At 43.9% G+C, this 24,974-nt stretch overlaps 1 protein-coding gene across 2 annotated transcripts in view; it reads right to left on the bottom strand.

Annotated features, from left to right (window-relative positions):
• ASTN2 (astrotactin 2) overlaps positions 1-24,974 on the bottom strand; it is a 912,541-nt gene that overhangs the window by 172,248 nt on the left and 715,319 nt on the right. For both annotated transcript variants that reach the window (XM_060013324.1, XM_060013323.1), the window contains exon 17: positions 14,797-15,062. In XM_060013324.1, coding sequence (XP_059869307.1) covers positions 14,797-15,062 — 266 coding nt within the window. The remainder of the gene's footprint in view (positions 1-14,796; positions 15,063-24,974) is intronic.

Below are 24,974 nucleotides of genomic sequence, written 5' to 3'. Positions count from 1 at the left end.
TTGGGGAAGCATTGCCTTTCCTCGTCTCTGTGAACTGACTACCCTTGAAGTGTTTTAATTGGCTGATGCCTGAAGGTAAGGCAATTACAATTATTGTACACCTACTCTGTGCTGGATGCTTTAATCAGAAGCAATAGCAGAAGCAGAAGAGAGAAGGAGGAAGAGAAAGAGGAGAAAGATGAAGAAGACAAAGGTAGAGGAAAGAAGCTGCAACTCATATTGATCGAGCTTCTAACTATTCTAGGCATTGATAAGTGCTCTGCATATATAATCTTACACAACCTAACAACAACTCTGTGAGTTAAATACTGTGACCATCCTCACTGAGATTCTGAGTATTTAACTTATAGCTCCAGAATATCTGGTAAAGTGAGAATATAAGCCTAGGTCTATCTGATTCTTATACTGCCCTTCTTTACATCTGTCATCTGATATAATACGCAGAAGCAACCTAGGCAGCGAGTCTTCTTATCATCCCCATCTGACAGATAAGAAAATGAAGTTTGGGTAGGCTAAGTCACCTGTTCACTACAGGTAAGCAGGTAACATCCAACAGGTAAGCAGATTTGGAATTCAAGTGTAGATCTGACCGACTCCAAAACTTGGGCCCTTTCAATTACAGCTCACTAAAGCACCTAAAATTTCAAAATCTCACTAAGAAGTCTGCTTACTTTGAATGTAACTAATATAACTCTCTGAAAAGAAAAAAAATAGTAAATAAAGCTATCTATATATATATAAGTATAGAGCTATACCAATATGCCTACCTTAGACATATATCTAAATTCCCATTTTCTCCCGTTCCATTCAAAATGGGATCCGCATATTCAAGAAACAACTATGGGAGAAGCACCATGGAGGGATGGACAGAGTCTCACTAACGTATGATCCCCCACCCCCAAGCAGCTACCATGCTTCCACTTCCTGGCATTCCCTCAGAGTTTCTGAAGGGAAGCGATAATTTCTGGAAAGGATTCAGGTTGGGCAAACTAAAGGTGAAGGAGCCAAGTCCAAGCTCTTTTAAGAATGGATTGATGCGTCTAAAAAAGGCTTGAGAAGAGGGTGTTGGCTTGAGTAAACAGGTCCTTGTTGAGTTTTAAGACAAGAACTTCAAGCAGATGGTGTAACAAAAGTCAGCTTCTAAAAGGGCTGAGAAGTGACCAAAAGGTAAGAATGGAGCAAGATGTTTTATCATCAAGGAAAGGTGAGGAAAAAGATAGTGACAGGAGGTGACTCTAGATTCCAAGAAAAGCTACTTGATGATGGAATAGCTTGTCCATGTCCAAGAGTAGAGGAAGGACCAATGATGCGGTAGTCTCTATAGCTTACGTGTTGAGACCACAGGTTATGGGGCCACACAGACAAGGGTTTAAATTCTGGTTCCATAACTACTGGCTTGTGACACTGATACGAGATTTTCCCTCTGAGCTCCCGTTTCCTTTAGCGAGCCAAAAATCATATTTTGAATACTATGAGCATGACAGTAAAGATAGAAGCTATTGTGACCCAGGGCAGATCCCAAAGTCTGGAAGCAAGAAACTTGGATTCTACCCTTAATTCTGCAGGCAAGTAAAGCAGTCTCTGTGTATTCTAACCTCTTTCTTCATAAAGCGTACATCAAGAAGGACACAGGCGTACTGAGTACTTTCAGAGGCTAATACTCAGAATGGCTGGGATAAGACTGAGTCTGAGATCAGAAACAGACTCGTGATGAAAAACAATTACAGGAACCGGGCATGATTACCAGAAGAAAAGTCCAACGGAGACCAAAGATGTCATCAAACACCTGGAAGGCTGGCACTTAGAACTAGGAGAGCGGACAAACTTTCATCGAGCTGCTTCTATAAGCCAAACGTTACTGCTAAGCACCTTAGGTGGATCATTTGTTAATCTGCAAAACAATTCTATAAGGTAGACGTTATTAATCCCATTTTACTCATGAGAAAAAAAGAAGCTTAAAAACATAAGTACTGTGCCCAAAGGCACAAAGACATTTTGTAGCAAAGCTGGTATTCGAATCCTCATCTCTCTGATTCCAAAACATATGTTCTGTCTGGTAAGTCAGTAGGTAAGTCCATCTCAGTACAGTGTTGATGGATGGAACTGGAAACAAAGACAGGGCATGTACAGGAAAATAATTTGACTCAATATAAAGAAAGATATTCTAGTAGTGAGAGAACAGGCTGCTTAGGGATCACTGAGCAAGCTGTTCTGGGAGTATCCAACACAGGCTCCTTCAGGGTATGGGTGCAAAGAATAGAGCAACAGACTAGGGCTGGACTAGATGCCTAGAGAACCTCTTCCATTCTGAGTCTGTCTTCTCTTTCTTTCTCACACACACAGTTTTGATCATAAAATATAATAATGAAACGTGGGAGAGATGAAGGAGGAGGGACAAGGGGAAGAACACGGAGGAAGGAGAAGACAAGTAAGAGCTTGTCTATACTCAGCACTCGCTATGCACCAGGCACAAGGCTAAGCGTGTTAGATGCCCATCTCATTTAATATAATAGCCTCAGAAATTAGGTATTATTATTATTATTAGCCCCACAACACATCCGAGGGAATTAAGGCTCAGAATCCCTTGCCAAAAGTCACACAGGAGAAAGGGAACAGCCAGGACTTGATGACAGATTTGACCGGCATCAAAGACAAAACTGTTCTTTTAGATCACTTTGGTCTACAAGTCTATCAATACTGGCTGTGGTGGACTGCCAAAAAATCAAGCCTGGTCGAGCCTCTAGACCTAACTACCAACTTACAGGAAGTACAGGGGTAGAGGAACATGCTAAATAATACCATGGGGCTGCAATGAGCAAAATCCCCTGGGAACTATACCCAGTTTTCTTGATAAAATATCACAAGGACTAAAAAGAGTCGGAGGAAGAAACCTATAGATTAAAGGAGACTTAATTATCAGCCAATCATAACGTTTGAATCTTATTTAGATCCCAATCTGAACAAACTGGTACCAAAAATATAAGACAATCTAGTAAACATGAACAATGACTAGATATTTGATGGTGTAGAGGAACTGTTAGTTTGGAAGGCAAGGCAATGATATTGATATTTTTGGAGTCCTTATATTTTAGAAATACGAACTTTAACATTTACATATCAAATTATATAGTGTTTGAGGGGACAGAGCCGGGGATGCAGGCCTGCAGTAAGTTGATTATAATTGAAACTAGAAGATGATACGTACGTGGAGGTTCATTATACTAGTCACTTTAGCTTTGTACATGCTATACTTTTCTAAACTAAATTGGTTTGGAGTTAGGTAGCAGAAAATCCAGGAATTTGACAATGCTCCCCCAAGTGGGAAAATTTGGAGATGAATCTAAAAAAGAAAAGAAACATGTAGTTTCAAGAAGAAGCTAATTACTTGAGGGTTCCTCCTCTTCTCGGGACTTAAATTTATGGTCTGGGACCCTTCTGCTCAGAAACTCAAGGAATGACATGACTCTGTTGACCAGAGAAGGCTCTGTACAGATTTACCAACTGTGTAATGGTACAAACTCATGCTGCCTTCAACCGCATCTGCCTGGTGAATTGGGAGGCACATCTGGAACGACTTTTTTTTCTCCTAAGATTAGAGAGAAATAGGCAGAGAGAGTTGAATTGGTGGTGAATTCTCTCTACGCCCTTAGCATCACTGCTGACTGAAGTTGCCTAATGACCCAAGAAGAGCCCCCTGTGAACAGGGATATGAGCTCCAGCAGGGATGGGGCCTGCAGCTTGCTCTGTTCCTGGAAACCCAGCACTACCCTGGCTGCTTTGCACAACGCCCACCCAGATAAATGATGGTTGTATGACGGATGAGTGCTCGTGGGACAGCTGGAAAAGGGATTCCAGCCCCAGCTCTGACATTTGGTAGCCCTGTGGGGCTTCAGAGGGTGGTACCCACTCTTTGTGAGCCTCAGTTTCCTAATCTGTAAAGTGAAAATAAACACTGCTACCTTCATAGGACTATTGAAAGAATTAAGGCAGTTAGTGTATGTGAAAGCACCACGCAAGCGTGCGGATGCAAGGTGGTCATTCATTTTTCACACATTCATTTAGTTATTCTCATGAAAAATATATTTATTGAACTTCTACTATGAGTCAGACACTATAGTAGAAGCTATTGGTGCAATGCTGAACAAAAGTTTGTCCGGACCCTGGTCTTATGCAGTTTACCTCTTAATGTACAGGAAAATATTTTGACTCAATATCAGAATGGATATTCCAGAAGTGAGGGAAACAGGATGCTTAGGGGTCACTGAGCAAGCTGTTACTGGGAATGTTCAAACACAGGCTCTGTAACATTTGTGAGGTGTGGCAGAAAGGAATCAAGAAGTAGACCAGGGTTGGACTAGACGCCTTCATTCCTGAGTTTATCTGCTCTTCCCTCTGCATTGGCAATGTTGTCGTGATAAAATAATAAAATGTGGAGGAGGAGGAGATACAGACATTAATCAAACAATTAGAAAACACACATAAAAGTATAATGAGAGAGCTTCCCTGGTGGTGCAGTGGTTGAGAATCCGCCTGCCGATGCAGGGGACATGGGTTCATGCCCCGATCTGGAAGATCCCACATGCCGCGGAGCGGCTGGGCCCGTGAGCCATGGCCGCTGAGCCTGCACGTCTGGAGCCTGTGCTCCGCAAATGGGAGAGGCCACAACAGTGAGAGGCCCCCATACCACAAAAAAAAGTATAATGAGAAATTATGATAACTGCTATGAAAGAGAGATAAAAAGCCTCAAGAAAGTAAACCAATAAACAAACAGGGGGATCTTATCAAATCTAGAAGCCTCAGAAATCTGGTGGATGAATAGCAGTCAAGTCAGTGGAAAGGAGAAAGGAGGGGGAGGGTGAAACAAGTTCCAAGTAGAGGGAACAGCATGTACCAAGGCTCTCTGGCATCACAAAGCACAGTTCCGGAAAGTTGAAGATCAGGAGTTGTTAGAAGTGAGAAGCGCAGCCCCTTGCAGGCCACGGTAAGCACCTGGGTCTGGATCCCAAGAGCAGCTGGAGGCCAGTTAAGGGTTTTCATTGGAAAAGTGATGTGAGCAAGTTTTAACTTTGAAAAGATCACTCTGGTTCCCAGGAAGAAAATGAATTAGAGGAGGTGAGGGTCATTGTTAGCCGGTTAGGAAGCTGCTGCAACAGTTCAGCGAAGACTTGGACCGAAGTGGGTAAAAGTGGACATATTTGAGAAATTCCTAAGGAGACAATTCTACAAGGTTTGTTAATGAGCTATAGTTGGGGGTGGGGGTGGGGAGTGAGCGCAGGAGGAAGGACAAACAGGTATCAGGGATGTCTCGCTGGTTTCCAGACTACAAGAACTGAGATGGAAATCCAAAGGTGCCTCTCAAAAGAAAGGCAAAGTCATTTATGGCAAATGTGGTGTCTGCATGGGCTACACATGAAGAGAAGCTACTGTATTTCCACTGGGTGGAGGGAGCCAGCCCTGGAATGAATGGGGGTGAATCAGTGTAGACAGCAGAGGTAGTCTATTCTTTCAAATCTTTTGGCCACTGAGTGAAAGAAATGAAGACACAGTGGCAGGAGAAGGTAATATTAGGCAATGATAGTGTCCTCAGTAGACTTCCATTTTTTTACACTTTATTAAAAAGTTGAAGGGAAGTAGCTGAGAGAGAGACTACATCAAAATGAGAAAAAGCAGAATTGCTCAGATCACACCCTGGCTCCACCAGTTCTTATTTATAGGATCTTGGGACAAGTGATCTAACTTCTCTGTGCCTCAATTTTTCCCAAGGGGAAAAGAAAGATAATAATAGTGCCCATCGTGTGGGGTTGATCAGAGAGTTCAGTGAACTAAGTACATAAAGTGTTTGAGCTGAGCTCCTGGCACAATTGAAGTGCTCAGTAAGTGGTTGTTCTTAAAAGTACCAGGAAAAGACATTCTGTGATTCTCTTTTTTATTGCATTTGCTAACTGAATTCAATGTCCCATGGGGGAAAAAAAAAGCTCTACACTCTTGACACGCAAAAATGCTTGCATTTGCTAAGTCTGTTTGTCTCGCATATCTTACTGAATCTGGTAGTTTTCTGGTCTCATGAAATAGCTATGTTTTCCAGTTTTGCAAGCAGACAAGCCAAGCATTAAGTTCCTCTTTTGTAATTGACCATGAGCGTGTTGAGTAATATGTGGATTATATCCCCCTCTTTTCTTTGATCTTCCCTCTTGCCAAGAACTGCCTGACAGCCTGGTTCCTGGCCAGTTCACCTCCTTCTCATAATGCACCGATGGAGAGGAAGTGGCCCACAATAGCAGAGATTTACTCCAGATTATAAGTACTTGACTTTCTTAATCCCTAAGCAAGGAATTCCCTGAAGGAATATCAGAATGAGAAAGACATATGAACAATGGTTTTGAGTAGTGGTTCTCAAACTCAGTGTTCATCAGAATCACCTGGGAAGCCTGTGAAAATAACAATTCTCAGCCTCACTCCTCTATAGAAATAGAATCAGTAGGAGGAAGCCAGGAATCTGCATTTTTTAAATAACACTTCCCCCATTCTCAACCTAAGCGATCCTGATTGACTTTGTGACGTTCTGAGATCCAAGTCTCCACACTCCACTCCACACTCCTGACCTCTTATTCTGCTTTACTTCCCCTCCCCTTTGCCTTTCAATATACTATACCTTTCACTATTTTTATTATTTACTTTCTATCTCCCACATACACTCCAGTAGAAATTAAGTCTCCAGATGGTTGAAATATATCCCTGTTTTGCTCCCTGATGTATTCCGAAAGCCCAGAACAGTGCCTAGCCCATGGGAGACCCTTAATAAATATTTGTTAAAATTATTTGAATTGAGTCCCCACCCTCCCAGACATCCCATATATGGACTTCTGCAGTGGACAGCCCAACTCACTAGTCCTCTTCTCTTAGTGTTCTACAACGTTTGGGTCAAAAACATTTAGAAAATTTGCTGATGCCATGTATCTTTTCCCCCAGAAGAAAAATGCAATAATATATAATTCTGCATAAACTTTCTGGCGATGGAGATCCAACAACCCTTCAAAATCAATGATCTGCGGACCTGAAATTAATAGCCCTTGACATAAAACCAGCCCCGGTCCCTACAATTCACCCTTCCACTGTTGATGATGTAGTTATTACCCAAAAATGCACGTCTGGTCATGGCTTTCCCTTGACCCCCAATCTTCAAGAGTTCCCTATAGTTCACATGGTACTCCAATCCCTCAGCACAACGTTCAAAGTTTCTGTGACCCAGTTTTCTGCACATCACTTCTCGTTTTATATCTCCCAAATTTTTCACACCTGTAGTAAGAATGATTGACTAAACATACATTTTGGACACAGACTTCCTGGGTCAGAGTCACTAGCTGTGTGATGTTAGATGAATTATTTACCTAAGTCCTCAGATTTTTTTCTTTTTAATTTGTGAAATGGGCATCATAATGCAAATGTGCCAGGGGATAGAGTGAGAGAACCCATACGAATACACACAAGGCACTTAAAGAATGCCAGGCATACAGTTGGCACTCAATGCTTGTTGGGTTTTTTTCTTCTATTCTAAATGTTTGTCACACAGCATTTGACATAACTTTCTTTCTTCTTTTCCAATATACCTTAGTCTAGGCCAAGGTTTGTCAAATTTTTTTCAGAGGACTACAGTAAATATTTTTGGCTTTGCGTGTCCTACTGTCTTCTGGGGCAACTGCTCAACTGAGCCGTCATGGCAGGAAAGCAGACATAGAGATGTGTAGACAGATGAGTGTGGCGGTGTGTCACAAACTTTATAAAAACAGATGGCAGGCTGGATGTCACCTGTGGGCCAGAGTTTTCCAACTCAGGCCTAGATTAGCTTCAGAATCTCACAGACTTGGGTTCAAGCTTCTCTGAAACTCAGTCTCCTCATCTATTAAATAGGGATGATAATAATATTCCCCTCAGAAGTTCTTGGATGATTGAATGAGATAAAGCACAGAAAGCCCATGGCAGTTTTTGGCATATAATGTACATCTGGTACCTAGGATTATCTTTATCATCAACAGAGTAGTCTCAAGCTATATCCACCATCTGTACACACCCACCTTCCCTGCTGCAAGAACCTTTTCCAGATTTACCTCCCCCCAACCAGAGTTTCTTTCTCCCTCTTTTCTAACACTGTTGGAATGTCTATTGTATTGTTTGAAAATAAGTCATGAATTAATGTAGCATGTGTAAGCAATTAGTTACTTATGTGGCTCTTCTGCCTCATCCCCTAGACTGTGAGGTCCTTGAAGGTACAATCTGTGTCGTGTCTCCCTCTGTATTCTCTCTCCTCACACAGTATCTATACACACCCAATGAGAGGTTGTGGTGGTGATGCTGCTGCAGCAGTGGTGATGGTGGTTATGATAAGGGTAGTGGTCACAGTGGTGGGCACAGCTGTGGTGGCAATAATGGGGCGGGGGGATCATCTTGGCTGTTAATTTCTTTTCAAAGAGCAGTCATTTGGAATTCTCTTCTCAGTTTGAGCCAAGAAGTGTAAATTGAGCAAACAAATCTTTCTGGCAGAGGGAAAGGATCTGCTAGAATATTAGAAAACCACAACAAGACCAAAATTACACATGGTTCTTCCTAGGGCAGCATGGAAAGGAAAAAAATATATATATATCACATTATTGGAATTCAGGGGACTCGAGCAGTAGAAAAAAAAAAAAAAAGCATCCAGATCTACAGAGTATTTTATAGTCTTCAAAACACCAGCAAACAGTCTCTTAATTTTTCTACATGAGAGCCCTATGGGGAAAGTTACCACCATTTCGCAGATGAGGATACTGAGTCTGAGAGAGACAAAAGACATCACCAAGGTCAGAAGCCATGGCTGACTACTTCAAATTCAGACTTGGCTGTGTGCCCTAGAGCAAGTCATTCCTGTCTCCAGGTCTCAGTTTTACTATCTGTAAAATACAGAGGGTATGATTTTAATACCCATCTCTACTCATAAATGCTGTGTCATTGGGATGGAGTACAAGATATGTGAATCTTTCTCTTCCCAATATTAACTTAAGGAGTAAAATTGGTAATATCTTTGGATGGAAAATAAATTGCAGGTCACAAGGTGCCTCATCCAACATCAAAATATTTCCCTTATTTTCAGGGCAGAACCTAGATCTGACCCTAGACCTTCAAAAGGGACTGTGGGATAAAGTTAGCCATACTTTTCGTCATACAGATAAGGAAACAGACCAAGACAGTAGAAGTATCCATGCCCAATGCCATATAACAATCAAGGACAGAACCTGGTACAGATTCCAGGTGTCCCAGTTCTTCCAGAGAAAACTCCCAACCCCCAAAGGGATAGGGGTAGGTACTGTAACGTCTACTTTATAAATGAGTAAAATGAAAGGTCACCCAGACGATCAACAGGAGAGATGGGACTCAAATCCAGCTCAGTCTGGCTCTTCACCATGACACAATTTTTTCTCCTGCATTTGGAGCCTCTTCTTATTCACCCAAAGGCTAAGTTAATAGCCACACACAGTCTTGGTCATTTAAGCACTAGTTGTGCTTAGCTAAGCTCTGTGGCTTTGGGCTGTGTAAGGGTCATTTAACAGGTGGAGGGAGAAGATTGATGCATTAATAAAGTTCTCCATCATTAAGACTTTTTTCCTGCTTTGCTTATTCAGAACTACAGCACAAAGTGTAATGAAAGGCTCCTTTCCAGCTGAGGCAGAAGGCATCATCCTTTCCCATGCATTCAAGGAAATGGAACCAAGGATATCCCAACCACCAAAAGACCTAGTGTCCAATGGTCCCCAAGGCTATGAAGACCACACGCTGGCCCTTGCCCAGAATCAGAGGCCTGAACAGCCCCACAAACCTCAGGCAAGTCACAGCCCCTCTCTGATACTTCCTGACCATGCCATATAACGGGACTCAGCAGTTGACTTAGTATCTCAAATAACTCAAGGAGACAGGTGTTCTCACATAGAAGAATGGTTCCATTCTGCGTTGGAAGGTCTACAGAAGGAAATCCTTTTACTCATGTGTAATTCCACCTATGGTATCCTTTCCTATAAAGTACAAGTTCCAGTAATATTGATAAAGTGAGAAAAATGCTCCTGAAATCCTTCCATTTGTGATCTGCCCTTTTAATCTCTTGCATACAAAATGCAGACCCTACTCTGAACGTCATGTCCCTAGCACTTCGGGCATCTGCAAAGTTATCGAGTGCTACCTAGAAGAGGAGATACCAAAGGAAGCACAGAAAAAGGAAGGAATCAGTTTAGACAAACGTTATTTTTATCATTATCATAGGAAACATAAGCCCATTACATGCTACATGCCAGGTACTATACATTCATTATCATCCGATCCCCATGAAGTAGGGATCACAAGAGTCCATTTTATAGACATAAAAACTGAGGTTTGGAGAGGTCATTCAGCAGCACACCACAGGAGTAGGGGATTGAGGCAGGATCCCAACTCAACCTGAGTGGAGCACAGATCTTGCACTATCTGATTCCACTTTGACAAAGTCTCTTGTAGGAAACTCAGAAAGAAACTCACCCAACCTCTCTGCTTTTTCAGGTAGGAAAAGAGAGGCCCAGGGAGGAAAAAGGACTTGCCCCAGCCTCGCTATGACTTAGTGTCAGAGTCCAGGCCAAGGCCCTTTTATGTTTGACCCATGTGGCCCCTGCCTCTGACTGCAAAGAAATGCAGAGAGATGGAGAAATCTTGGGAGAAGTGATGGGGGTTTGGGGAAGAGGCAGAGGAAAAATGATGGCCAAGATGAAAGTGGCTGCTTTCTCATCACACCAGCCTCTCTCAGGGGCCACGATCCCCTCCTCCAGGATCGTTTCCAGACCTGCACTGGGCCTGTCTTACCCACTCCTACCACAGCCTGGCTCCTTTGAAAAGGCCTAATGCACAGCAGCCCCTAGGCTGCTGTGAAACTCTAAACAAGACTGTCTTGGGGGTTGGGGAGGGAGAGAAGAAACTAGTCAAGCAGCTCTAAGGTTCCTTTGCAGGTATAACTTAGAGGAGAGGAGCTTGGAGCTGAGAAGACAGCGCCCACATGTCTGCTCTAATGCCTCTATGCTCCCCGCTATCAGGGGCCAAACTCCTCACCACCAGAGCCTTCAGAGCTCTGCCTAGCCTGGCCACCGCCTCTCCTCGGCATTGCCCATGGAGCTCCCATCCCGGCCTCAGGGAAATGGGCCACGTTTGCACATCCTTCAGGGCTCTTCAGGAGCTAGGCCTTTGACCTGGAATTCTCTCAGGTTCCTCCTCTCCCCCAAATCCAGTCTTCTACTTTCACTTTAGGCACCCGACCCCCAAGAACTAATTCCAATTTCACTTCCCTAAAGAAGCCTTCCTTCATCCCACAAAGCCCTCGGTCACCCGATTTTAACCCAAAGGCCTGGACTTCTCTTGGTACTCAGCACAGTTTGTTCTCACTTATTTGGTGGGAGTGTTTCAATAATATCTGTCTTCCCCACAAGTCTGTAAACTCCATGAAGATAAAGACCATGCCCATTTGTGTCCATCTGTCCCACTCTTCACTTCCTGGGGCATGACACCATACATGGCAAATAGTGGGTGCTCAAAAATACTGAATTAACGAAGGAAGGACTCGTGCTTCAAAAGCAGCAGATGCCACATAAGGAGAACAGTGACATCTAGTGACTGCTTTCACACTCCTGGGCTTTTGTATCTGAGAGAACGTGAATCAGCCTCAGGAAGACCCATTTCCAGAACTGATGATGCTGAGGGAAGCTGGCATAGCATCTGGACATGGGGAACCTGACTCCTAAGCAAAGAGGAAAGGAACCAGCGCTTGTCTTGCCACCACACGTGCCAAGAACACATCATAAAAGTCCTGTGACTTGGGGCTTCCTAGTGGTTAAGAATCCGCCTGCCAGTACAGGGAACACGGGTTCAAGCTCTGGTTCAGAAAGATCCCACATGCCACAGAGCAACTAAGCCCGTGCACCACAACTACTGAGCCTGTGCTCTAGAGCCCGCAAGCCACAACTACTGAAGCCCACGTGCCTAGAGCCCATGTTCCACAACAAGAGAAGCAACTGCAATGAGAAGCCCGCACGGTGCAAGAGAGAGTAGCCTCCACTGGCTGCAACTAGAGAAAGCCCGCGCACAGCAACAAAGACCAAACACAGCCAAAAATAAAAAATAAAAATAAATTACACACACACAAAAAAAGTCCTGTGACTTAGCTAGTATCGAACCACCTCAAAGATGAGGAAAGCGTGGCCCAGAAAGAGCCCTAAATAGGGATATTCATAGCCTCTCTCACCAAACCCTGGAGAGCTACCGACGTGCTGCTTTTTTTGTCTGCACTGACACGACACTGGTCAGACGACCCTTGGTATTTACTGGAAGCTTCAACAGCCTCCTCAGGGGTCTCCCTGCTGCCACTCTTATGTTTCCACAGTTGACTCTCACCCTGAAACCACAGGTTTGGAGATGTATACACGTTTGGCTCTCTTGGCTTTTCTGTTGTTGGTCTGGGGACCTCTGATGCACAGAGTTAGATGATTTGAGATGCACGGCTCGTGACTCAAGCTCACTGCTGCACCATGCGTGGTTAGGCTTTATGTGTTCATCCAGTTAGTGTCAGCTGGTTAGCTACTTTTGGCACTTTCATAAAACCCCACAAATCCAGCCCCCAAACATCAGCTAGAAACTTGACTACCATCGTGTAACAAATGCTCCATCGCGCCATTACCTGCCTCGCTTGACTCAAGATTACCATGATCCTATGTTCATAATTTCCTTGATTCCTTTTTTAAACTATCTATTGCATCTGTATTTATTTTTAAAAGGCGTGTATTTGATATGTGCGTGTGTGTGTGTGTGTGTGTGTGTGTGTGTGTGTGTGGTTTTCTTTTTGTTTTGTTTTGTTTTTGCGGTACGCGGGCCTCTCACTGTTGTGGCCTCTCCCGTTGCGGAGCACAGGCTCCGGACGCGCAGGCTCAGTGGCCATGGCTCACGGGCCCAGCCGTCCGCGGCATGTGGGATCTTCCCGGACCGGGGCACAAACCCGCGTCTTCCGCATCGGCAGGCGGACTCTCAACCACTGCGCCACCAGGGAAGCCCTGTGTGTCTGTTTTAACTTAAAATAGAGGGAAGGGTATCATGCTATATAAACCGTATCTTTGGGATTTCTTGTCTTCATTTAACATTATGTTCATCCATCTCATGTTAAGTGTCACTATAGTTTGTTCATCTTGGCTGTAGTACAGTGTTCCACTGCATGCATATTCGACACCTTATTCAACTGCTCTCCCATCGATGGTCATTTGGGTTGTTTCCAGAGGGCTCTTTCTGCCACACAAATCTAACCCTATCAGCTTCCTGCTAACCATGTATCTTCAGCATGTCACTGCCCTCCAGATTGTGTCCAAACTCCAGGACCTAGCTTATAGTATCCTAAATAATCAGGTGCTTTCTGTTCCCTCTGGCCTCATATCTGCTCTCCCTCCATCTCTTGGTCTCAGTCATGGGAAATTTCTATAGGTCTTTGTAGAGACCATGTACTTTTCTGCCTCAGGTCTTCTACCTGAAGATACTCTCCTCACTTCCTTATTCTCATCCCTGATCTGTCCTCTATGAAACCCTCCCTGACCACTCACCATGCACTGGTGCTTACTCAGCCCAGGAGGATGCTTTGGGAGGGGCACGTAATCCATAGCATCCTATTGGATTGGTCAGTGGTCTACCAGATGGCCTTCTCTGGAGGCCCAGGGCTGTCCAGAAGGTGTTGCAGAGGGAAGAGTGGGGACCAAGGGGAGATGCTTTATCTACCTTCTTCCTTACTGAAGCAGTGGCATCACTATTCCTGGTTTTATGGACTGGGGTTCCTGAACACCACATTTGGAAAAAAATGTTCCATGAACACAAGTGTGCAAACCAGTGAACTAAATCATTCATACAGTCCTCTCAAGCCCTGACATGCTATAATTGAAAGTCACAGAGATAGAAAGAGGAAAAAGAGGAGATATAATTTCATGATTAAGCATGTAGGCTCTGGAGCAGACCAACATGGAGCAAATCATTCAACATCCTACATTTCCTCACTTGTAAAGGGGGCATGAGAAAAGGATGAACCATACGGAATTGCCATCTTTATAAATAAAAAATGGTCAAATGTCAGAAATTCCATATGAATCAACTCAATATTTATAAGTAAATCATAGATCTGGAGGGTAAATTAAATGAGATAACCCAAGTATAGTACAGAGGCAGAGGCTGCTAGGTTTTCACCAAACCCATACCTTCTTCTCCTAGGCAAACAGATAGAATACATTTCCCTGTCTTCATTTGCAGACAGGTGTGCCCAGTGGCTGAATTCTAGCTTAGCAGAATAGGAGATGAAATGATAATTTGCCATTTTCAGGCGTGGCCCATTTCAACTTCTCATGTGCAATCTTCCATGTTCTTTCTTCTTCCACAGCAGCCGTGGAAGCATCAGATTAATGGAGCACAAGATGGAACAGGCTGGGACCCTGAACTACTTCTCAGAGTAAAGCCACCCATCAATCAAACACTTCTATTTAGGACTCTGCACAACAAGAAATAACCTTAATTGTACTAAGCCATTGAGATTGGAGAATTTGCCAGTTACAGCAGCTAGTGTTACCAAGTTATATACATGCTTACAACATGGTAAGGGATCAATAAATGCTAGCCCTCACCATGCTGTTGATGACGATGATGACAATCCCAGTGGACAAAGGGCCCACAAGGGCAGGAGGTAGGAGGGTTGGTTCTTAGATTTGACTCAGTGGCTGTGTCAGGGGACCTCACCTCTTTGGTGCCATTGTCCTGAATGAGAGTGTAAAGTGGTACCACACGGTTGATTTCCAGGAGCACCGGTGTGGGGCTCAGCTGCTCCTTGCCCGGTCGGCGGCAAAGGTGGCAGGTAGATGGACAGCGGCCTTTCTCCTCACAGCGGATCTCCACACCTGAGATGAGCTGGTCATCAGACAGCATCTGGGCCGTCAGCAGGCCTGAGAGGTAGGTGATGAAGGGCATGGACTTGAGCTCCTTCTTGCTGCCCAACTCCGTGGTCTCTGGAGAAAGAGATGTAAGTTCAGTATTGTTCAGTACTGTTCAAAAGGTCGGACTCTTGAACCCATTACGATGTGCTAAGGAGGTAGTCGTCCACTGGAAAGGGAAAAAAGATGATAGAGTGGTTCCTTCGTGATGCTTTGGAAAGAGCACTGACCTGAGGGCTCAGAGACCAGAATGGTGTCTTGTTATACCATTTATATTAAATAACTCTTTGCTTTCTCTGGGCCTCACTTTCTTTATATTTAAAGTCAGTAGGTTGGACTAGAGGATTCTGCAAGGACCTTTGTAAGATGTAAATACTCAAGCATATTTTTCCCAATAAGAAATTCTTTTGTTTACTGTTACTTTTTATAAATTCTACCTTTTTTTCAAAAACTTGTTCCAGTCCTATATTTTTCATGCAGTTCCATGCAATGGGTGAGAAACAAGCTTTGGAGTCAAGTCAATTTCAGTTTAAATCTCATTTCTGCTGGATAATAGCTCTGCTGCCTTGGGAAAGTCTTTGAATGTCCAGGAGCTTATAGTGATTAATTGTATAATGTGTGGTTAACAATAACAACTGAAACAGTTATGACTGGTAAATGAGATAGAAGGAGATGGACCTGTCTGGAGAAGGCATTATTTCCCCTTTCTTTCCGTGCTCATCTGTCCCCTTATTCAAATTTCTTTTCCTCAGTGTGCTGTCATGTGCATGAAGGACGCACGCCCCATTCTGTGCTGTTCTTCTTTATCCCTACAAGTGCCATTTCACACCTCTGTGCCTTTGCTCACCCTGCCCTACGTTTCCCCTCTGCCTCCCCAAATCTTTACCACCCATCGGCGCTCCATTCCAATGTGACCCTCTTCAGGAAGTCTTTTCTCCTTTCCCCAGCCCTTCTTTTCTGGTAAGTATTTCTGCATGTAAGACCCTATCTTGTTAAGCTTATTTTCTCACCTCATTTTCTGTTGACCTCTCCAACCATAAAATCAGTTCAGGGAGACCAGGGGCAATGTCTCCCACTCCTGTCCCCTCAACATTCAGTGCCTAGAACGGTGCTAGGGATATACTTCAGACTTTATCAAGAGAGAGATTATATAGCTGTGAATGGTTAGAACAACATTTATGATCTAGTCTAGAGGCTCCAAAATTCATCTGAGGAATTCTAGGGATCCCAACAGCCATCTCAGCAGCTGCTTGAAGAAGGCAAGAGGGAGACTGAGAAGGCAGGTCTCTAAACCTGCATCTCAGCTTCAGATAGAGTTGTTCCACTTGTATCTCTTATAGACTGGCCTTCGATGTAAGATTTCATAAGAAGAAAGGGCTCAAAGCTTGAAAAAGTGATTTGTACAACTCAGAGGGTTCCATTTACATCACGGATGATGTAAATGGTGTCCTCAAAGTTGTGCAATGTACAGTCTGAGTGGCAAAACAAGGTGGTCCTGTACTAAGGGACAAAACTTGGTCCAGATGGCATTTTCTTCCAAGCCTGGTGAAATCAGGGCAAGCTCCTGCCTCAGTGGAAAACAGGGGCCCTGGGCACCGAGGCCTGGGAGAAAGAAGGTTGTCTCCTGCTTTTGCTCTCTGCTTGCAGTGACATGCAGCTGATCTGGAAATAGGCTTGCCAATTAGAAATACAAATAAACGCAGTCTTCATTCATTACTCTCTGGGCCCTCGGGCTTGGGATCTGGGCTCCACCTTTTCTGTCTGGCTGTCAGCAAATACTTATGAGCACAAGATCAAAGGCTCTGGGGGAAGAAGACAAGGCAAATTCCAGCTAACCAATCCTTCAGAGGGATTAAAGAAGGGTAGTTACTAAGATAAACAAAACAAAGCTGTGAAGAAGGCATCTCAGCAGCTGGGGAGACAGAGACAGTCTTATATACAGACATGTCAAAAGAAGATGATGATGATGACTTTTGGAAGTGCAGGCCAGAGGGATACATTTTGGAGAAGGGGGACTTCCAACTTGGGAGAGAATAACTCTTCAGGGGAGAAGGTCAGGGAAAGTCAGAACTGCGAGGACATTAGAGAGCAGTTAGCTCCCACTGTGACCCAGAGTTCACTAAACTATGGTCTGTGGGTCAAATCCAGCCCTCTGCCTGTTTTTGTAAATAAAGTTTTATTGGAACACAGTCCCTCATTTGTTTATATATTGTGCATGGCTAAAATGCCAGAATTGAGTAGTTGCAACAAAGACTGTATGGCCCACAAAACCTAAAATATTTACCATATGACCCTTTACAGAAAATGTTTGGAAACCTCTGCTCTATAGCCCTTGCTATAGATGGGGAAACTGAGTTTCAGAGAGAGGTTACACAGGAATGTGGCAGTATGATGGATTAGTTACAGGAAAAACTTTGGAATCAATAGACCATCAATACACTTGGATTATTAACCTCCAAGGAGAAAAAATAGAGTGGGGCACCTTTTCTCCATAAAATATCTTTTGAAAACTATTGAAAAAGCATACCTTTGAAAAGTCTAATCTGGTAAAACCCTCCCATTTAAAATGAGAGGAAACTGTGTCCCAAAGAAGGAAAATGACTTTCCAAGGTCACATGATGACTTAGTGATCCTTTCAGCACATGACCCCAGCTGTCTGTTAACCAATTCAGCACTTAAACTAAACTACTCGTGGTATCTCATTTTTTAGAACACAGATGCCTCATCCCTCATAGCACCTTGCCATAATTTAATTGGGAAAAATATGTAACATGGTGCTGGGAGTAAGCATTCCCTTGATCAAACACACATTCATAGACATTGGGTTAAAGATCTATCTATTTAACAGCAAAATGAGCTATTGATCTTTGCTGGTCTGCTTTTGTCAATAAATCCTTTTTTTTTTTTTTTTAACAATCTATCAGTTCAAAAAAATGGGGTTAAAAGCCCATAGTCCAGGCTGAAAACTGAATTCTAGTAGCAGTATAGAACTCAAGCTGAATTTAAGGGCTTGTTTTGCAAAAGGAGGGCACTTTGGTATCATCTGGTCCAAACCCACGGCTTAACAAGTGAGGAACCTGAGACCTAAATGGAAAAAGGGATTTACCTCTAAGTCCCATGCATTTATTAACAAAGATCTTTTCCATAAAGATTGTGTCATACCTAAGTTATGATCTGGAGGAGAGTTACATCAGGGAAGACCATTAGCCATTCCATTAATTGTTTCTCTGTAGATACTACCATTGCAAAAGCTAATTGCTTCTGATCCAACTTCACTCGGTGGCTAAAGTCATCTTTTCAAAAGGCAAACTCTATATTCTCCTCCTGCTTAAAACTCTTGCATGGCACGTCACTGCTCTTAGGATGAAGACCAAAATCCTCACCGTGGCACATAGGTAATATGCGAATGAGACCACCTGTCTGCCTCTCCAGTCTGATCTGTCATCCTGTTCCTCCCGATTCTCCTACTTTCAGCTACACAGGCCTTTCTGTTTCTCGGCTACACCCTGTCCTTTCTCACTCAGTCTTGGCACGTGCTCTTCTCTCTGCACAGAATGCTTTCCCCATCCCACCCTCTGGCCCTGCCTTCTCTTGGCTCTCACTCCCACTCACCCTTCAGATCTTAGTTCAGGGGCCAGGACTCTGGTCCTCAGAAATGCCTTCCCTGAACTCCATCCCCATGCCTCCAATCTCTATTAGGGTTTCATACTAAAGATCCTCACAGCATCCTGTTCTATGTGTCACCTGTTAATGTCTCCAGACTATAAGATCCATGAGGGCAGAGACAGTGTTAGTTCTGCCGATTCCCATCCACTTTACGTATTACCTGGAATGCAGTAGGCTTTCAATACGATTTTCAATAATATATTTGAATACATGTATATTTATATACCCTGATCCATGTGCCATCTCATCCAAGCATCGATGAGTCTAAGAGTGAAGATTTGTGAATTTCAGGATTGACAATTAATTGATGGCTTGTAATCAAGTGGTAAGCTCTTCTCAAAGTAAAATTAGCTCTCTCAGTTGAAAGGTTGACAGATGAATAGCTGATCAATTTGCCAGTCTCTCTGACCTCCTCTAGGTTCTCACATAGGCCCTTGCCATTGAGGGGATGGGAGAGTTTAGTTAAAACAGGCTGTCTTTAACAGGCCAAGGATAAAGAACATTTTTGAAGAGACTTATCCTCTGTTCACATTTCCCATCCCTCTGAACAATGCTTCCAAAATAGGATCATGTCTGGTTTCAAGCCCAATTCAGTTCCAATGACACTACAACCCATTCATTTGAGAACCTGCCAACTGAACTCTCTTTTTTCTCCTCCCAAATTCCTGCTGGGTATTATTTTGTTGCCACCAAAAAGAAAAAAAAAAAAAAAAAAAAGCCTCAGTTGAAGTGACAACTCCTTGTTGGGAGGGCAGCCAGGGCTTTTCGGCAGGAGGTGATGGTACCGCTTGCCCTCATCCAGAAAACAAAACAAAGGCATCAGACTAAGGGCTTCTGGGAGAGCCAAAGCCGCGTGAATGTTTGTTCAATATTCGGCAACAGCGCAGGGCGCTGCGTCCCGAGTCAGACAGGCTTGCTTTGGCAATAGGCTTGCACTTGAAGCATTTAAAGACTCCACAGGGACCAGAGGGGCTCAAATTAGAAACGCTAAGGATGGGGGCGGGGGGAAGAGGGTGAGACTTTTATATCATAAAGAATGGCCTTTATTACAGCAATGGCCTCCCAGGAATTGCTGAAATGGGATCATTTCTTAGGCAGAGTTACTGTCTCCTCTTGGAGGAAAGCAATTGCCCTGAAGCCTGACTCAAGGACCCACAGAAATATCCTTAACAAAGGGAAAGTAGCCAGCTGAGATGGCATCGGCAAGGACTGAACTTCTGCGCTATGCATTCTGAACTTCTCAGCCTGAGAGTCAAACTCCAGCATCATCAGCGTGCCCTTCATAAATAATAGTACCATCCTGAAAGACTACTTGTAGGGATTAAATAAGGCAAAGGTTTAGCACTCAATCGATACTAGCTGTTATCGGTGTTGTTGTTGTGATTGTTTTAATTATTGCTGTGCTGTTGCTGTAACAAGATGTTAAAACTGAAATTTCTACTGAGACACCAAGACAGAATAGAATTGAAATCCCAGAGCCAGGCCCCTATACATGGACTTTACAAAGGAGATGAATCCTGACTAGTTTCATAACTCTAGAAACCTCAGCCAGAACAAGGAAATAAAATGAGGTCAGAGAGTAGACGGGAAGGATATAGGAGAGATTTGCTTTGGAGACAGCTATTACCTAATGTTTAGAGTCCCCAGCACCCCAGGTGGGTCATGTAGAGCACATTACCTTCTAATCCCAAGTTTTGTGATAAGGAGCCTCAAAAGAGTGCCTCTTGGAGAAACTGCTACATTTTCTCGGCAACGGGGAAGATAGTGGACTAGGGTCATACCCCACCTGCAGAAGTTCTAGTGGCCTATGGCAGCAGGGCAGAAGAGGCAGCACAGGGATTAGCCCCAAATCCCAGAGGCTGCCAGTGGGAAAAATGCTTGAGTATTTCCCCCGGACCAGATGTGGGTCACATGAGAGAAAGAGCTGGGCTGGATCTGTTTTGAGTCTTACCCAGGAGGAATTATAACAGAGGTTGAGGGGTCCCCACGGTGAGAGTCCCCATAAGGTGAGCAGCCAGAGAAACAGAGGGTGGAGAGGGATGAGCAGTAGCCAGCCACAGAGATGCTACATCGTCTCAGGTCTTGGGAGAAGGCCCTGGCCACGAGGACCACTGAAAAACCACAGAACGCCCCCCACCCCGCCAAGAGAGAGGGTCGGTTTTAAAAACCTGCCAGGACCGGAGAACACAGAGCCAGATACAAGGCTATCAGGGCAAGTATGACCTTCCGAATCCTTACCATTCCTCTCTCCTGCTTCGACTGTAGAGGGAGAGGAAGAAGAAGAGCAAGGGAGAGAAACAGAACGAAGGCCAACCTTGCTCCACGTCCTAACATCCCCACTGGGGAGGGAGAGGAGATCTGACTTGTCAGATTTAGAGATTTGATTAAAATCTTGGACTAGACATCCTAATTCCTGATGTGAAACTGTTATCAATTTAAAATGTCTATAGCACTGTCTGTTCCACAAAAGTTATAATAGATTAGATGTGGCTTAGCTAAGATTTTCATCTAGGAGCAGAGGAAGGTTATCCAGTGAATATGTTAAAAGGAGTGTGGGAACCAACTATGATACGTACTTTCGAACATGCATATATTCATGATCAGAACTATATTTTGATCATTCTCAATTTGTATAATCGACTGAACCGTTTACATCATCATCATTATAATGTTAAATTAATAGTTAATGTTAAATTAATATCTGCCTCCCCAACTCAACTGTGAGCTCCATAAGAGCAAGAACTATGACCATTTTCAATGACCGCTTGCATGCCCAGCACAGAGTTCAATGTCTGATGTCATGCAGACAGTTTGCAGGTGACTATCTGAATAAATAAACAGATGAATGTGTACTGATTCTTTTTTACCTTTAATCCCCTCTATTCCTGTAACCCTTATCAGACTTCAAATCCACTATCTCAGTCTTATCACCATAGCCCCAAAGGCAGACAGTCTTAACCTTACTTTATGAATGTACAAATGACAACTCAGAGAGGTAAAGCAATTTTCCCAAGACCACAGAGCTTATAACTAGTCTAGTTTTTTGCACCTGGTCCTACTGCTCCTTTCGTTGTCCAAATTTCTTGCCGAAAAATTTTCAGCACTAATTCTTACTCCTGCACAAGTCATCCCTGTTGTAAACACTTGGGCCTTCCCCGTTCCTGCCACCCCCCAGACAACAACCCTAGGCTTCCCCACCCCTTTCCATGGGCTAAGGGATCTCATGGGTAAGAGGCACTTTAAAGGTCAGCTGGTCAGAAATTCCATCTAATGCTTCATTCACCACCAAATGATCCTCTGACTGCTTTTCGGATGCTTCTAATGACACAGAACTCATTACCTTTTTAGGCCTCCAGTTCCATTATGGGACAGCTCTGTTGGACCTAGACTGGCTTGCCATCTAAAAACTACAATTCTCATTCTAATCATAAGAGCCAGACCCAGAGCTATGCACTTTGTGCTTCTTGGACACCCTATCTGCAGTACTCAAGCCTGCCCCTACTTGGGGTCATGCTAAGATTAGCCAACAAACTACAGTTTAGGCAGGTGAACTCCCACCCTTAGGAACTGTGGGGCATTCTTGAGTGGTTTCTGATTAAGGTGTGTATGTCCAAGAGAGAGTGTGTGTGTGTGTGTGTGTTGTGTGCATGTTTGAGGAACGGAAGGGGAAGCAACGGTGCAGACTCTAAACAGAGGACAGGTCTACAAAACTGCCAAATCCTAGGACAACTGATCTCCTGTCCTAACCTGATTTGCAGCTTCTTCCCTAAATACACAAGTAATATGCCAAACTGCAGAAGGGAAGCTATAGGACAGTGACTTGCTTGGGTTTAAATTCCAGCTTTTCCATTTCCAGCTGGATGACCTTGGACAAGTCATTTAACCTCCCTGAGGCTCCATTTTCTCATCTGTAAAACGTCAACAATGCTAGTACCTAAATCTTGGATTATTTCGAGGATAAACGAGAAACAGAACTCAATGAAGAATTTATAAATTCTAGGGTGTCAGGAGCATCATCAGAGGTCGTTTGTTCCAGTGCTTGGCCTTCAGCTCAGCATTATTCACTCCCGTGCATGTCTGAATCTGTAAAGCTTCCCTTGTAACCTGCTGGCGCTTTAACCACACTGTCAGCAATCTCCTTAAACTATCCGCTTCCTACCTGGTGGAACACAGTAGACAAGGGTAGAATTGAAAGCTTAAGTCTAAAGCTATTTAGTCAGACTACCTGATTCTGAATTCTGGGTAAGTCACCTTACCTCTCTAATCTTAGTTTTCCCATTTGTAAAATGAGGACACTAATTCCCCATTGAACTGCTCTGAGCATCAAAGGAGAGATGCAGCATCTATAATTTCATATAGTCTTTGTTATCATCCTACAAAGTAGAAATTGTTGTCTCCATTTACAGAGGAGGGAACTGAGGCTCAGAGTGACAGAGTATAGCCTACGAGAGGATACTTGTTTCAAGTGACGGCAGGTCAATCTCTGAGGAAGGTCATATCCTCTGTGGGGCAGGGAGAGGGACCCCTGGATAATGCCCAGTAGCCCAGTAGTGGCTGATGTCTTTTGTTTGCAAATTAGGATTATTTTAATATTTTTAAAAAGCACAAAAACAGCCACGTGGTCCTGCTGTATTATTTGCCCTAAAGTAAGGGGCAGAGTGAAGAATCCCAGTGCAGCTTAGTGGGCCCAAAAGTGGTTCTTCCCACAGACTAAAGCATGCTCAGCCCCCACCTCCCCCTGACTTACATCGCTCTTGCACGTCAGGGAGCAGTCAGCATTGCAGTGTATCATTTACTCCTGCCTCTTGAGACAAGGTGGGCTGTGGCCAGTAACGGGAAGGTGAACGAAAGGCCATGTGTGATCTTCTGCTGCCCTCTAGTGCCTTCTTAGGACAATTGCTCTTGGGAAAAATCTTAGTTCTTTCATGCCAAAGCGTGATTACTGTGGGCAAAGCAACTTGCTAGGCACCGAGGGCAACAAGAAGGAGAGTAAAGGCTTAGCTATGATACAAGGAAGCCGAGCGTAATGACTACAGAGGTTCTGAACAAACATTACTTAGAAGGCCTACCAGTGCCAGGTTTGGAGCTAGGTATGGGGTGGGGGTGACATTATGAATAATGATTTGTTTCAAACCTACCACTACTTAAGTGCAGAGATTTGATGGAGTGTATCAGCTAGGAAGGAAAAGCCATAAGAGAAGGAAAGGGGAGAGATGGAGATAAGGCAGTGAGAAGAGATAAACAATGGAGTAGGATCTTAAAGGAAACAGGAAGAGATGAACTCCCAGGTAGTGTTGGAAAGGATGTGGTCCGAATGTCGATCAGATCTGGGTTTCAATTTGTTTGATCAAAACTATGCATTTGACCAGAGCTTCTGTGTACAGTTATGCGAGTTGTGTACTGCACGACAGTGACAAGGCAAGGGGGTGAGTGAGGGGCTGAATCCTGTCTCAGCTCCACTGGCCATGCCTGTACCCACGGGGTTGAATCCAAGCAGAGGAGCACCATTTCCTAATTCATGCAAAATGTGACTTACGGGCTAAGGCCTTGGGTGTGACCATGGACAAGCTATTTCCTCTCTTGGAACCTCTGCTTGTTTACGCATAAAGTAAGGCTATTATCACCAATAATAAAAGTTACCGTAAGAATTTAGATAATGTACGCCTGTGCCTCTCCAGAGATTTCCGTTCTTACTATTACTAGTATTATTATAACTACCTCGTTTCATTTTTAAGAGGTGGTGGGACAAGTGCTTGAAACGGGGAGAGGGTAGAAAGGAAAGTCACATTTCCTGAGCTTCTATTCTTTGCCAAACACAAGACACTGTAAATCTCATTGAATCCTCACAACAGTGCTTTGGCCTAGGAATATGATAATTTTTATAACCATATTTTACAACCAAGGAAACAGAGGTTCTGAGAGGTGACACACTGCAGCCAAAGGCCGTTAGGCATTCAGGCTTTGACTTCAAAGCCTCTTTTCTGTCTGATGAAGTGCAGAAGCGTCATTAATAAGAAGCCTGCTTTCTCTTCCCTGGCATCCCATTCCTCCTTTCTTAAAAACTCTGCTCAAAACTTATCCCCTTGAGGAAGGATTCCAAAATGAGAGTTCCTCCTCAATTCCTTCCCCCTCCTTCCAGTAGCTTCTTAGACTAGGGATCAAGGAGGAAATGCCCAGAAGGAATCATTCCTAGACAGGATTTAGGGAGCGACAGGCCTCTGAGATGCTAATGGCCTGCTTGAGATGAAGACTCCCAGATGCTGCTTAGACAGGACCTTGAGGCAGCAAAGCAGGCCAACAAGACAAACCAGGCCACCTGGG

Source organism: Delphinus delphis, chromosome 6, assembly GCF_949987515.2.
Source record: "Delphinus delphis chromosome 6, mDelDel1.2, whole genome shotgun sequence".
NCBI classification, from domain to species: domain Eukaryota; kingdom Metazoa; phylum Chordata; class Mammalia; order Artiodactyla; family Delphinidae; genus Delphinus; species Delphinus delphis.
This window is presented reverse-complemented; position numbering and strand designations above follow the sequence as displayed.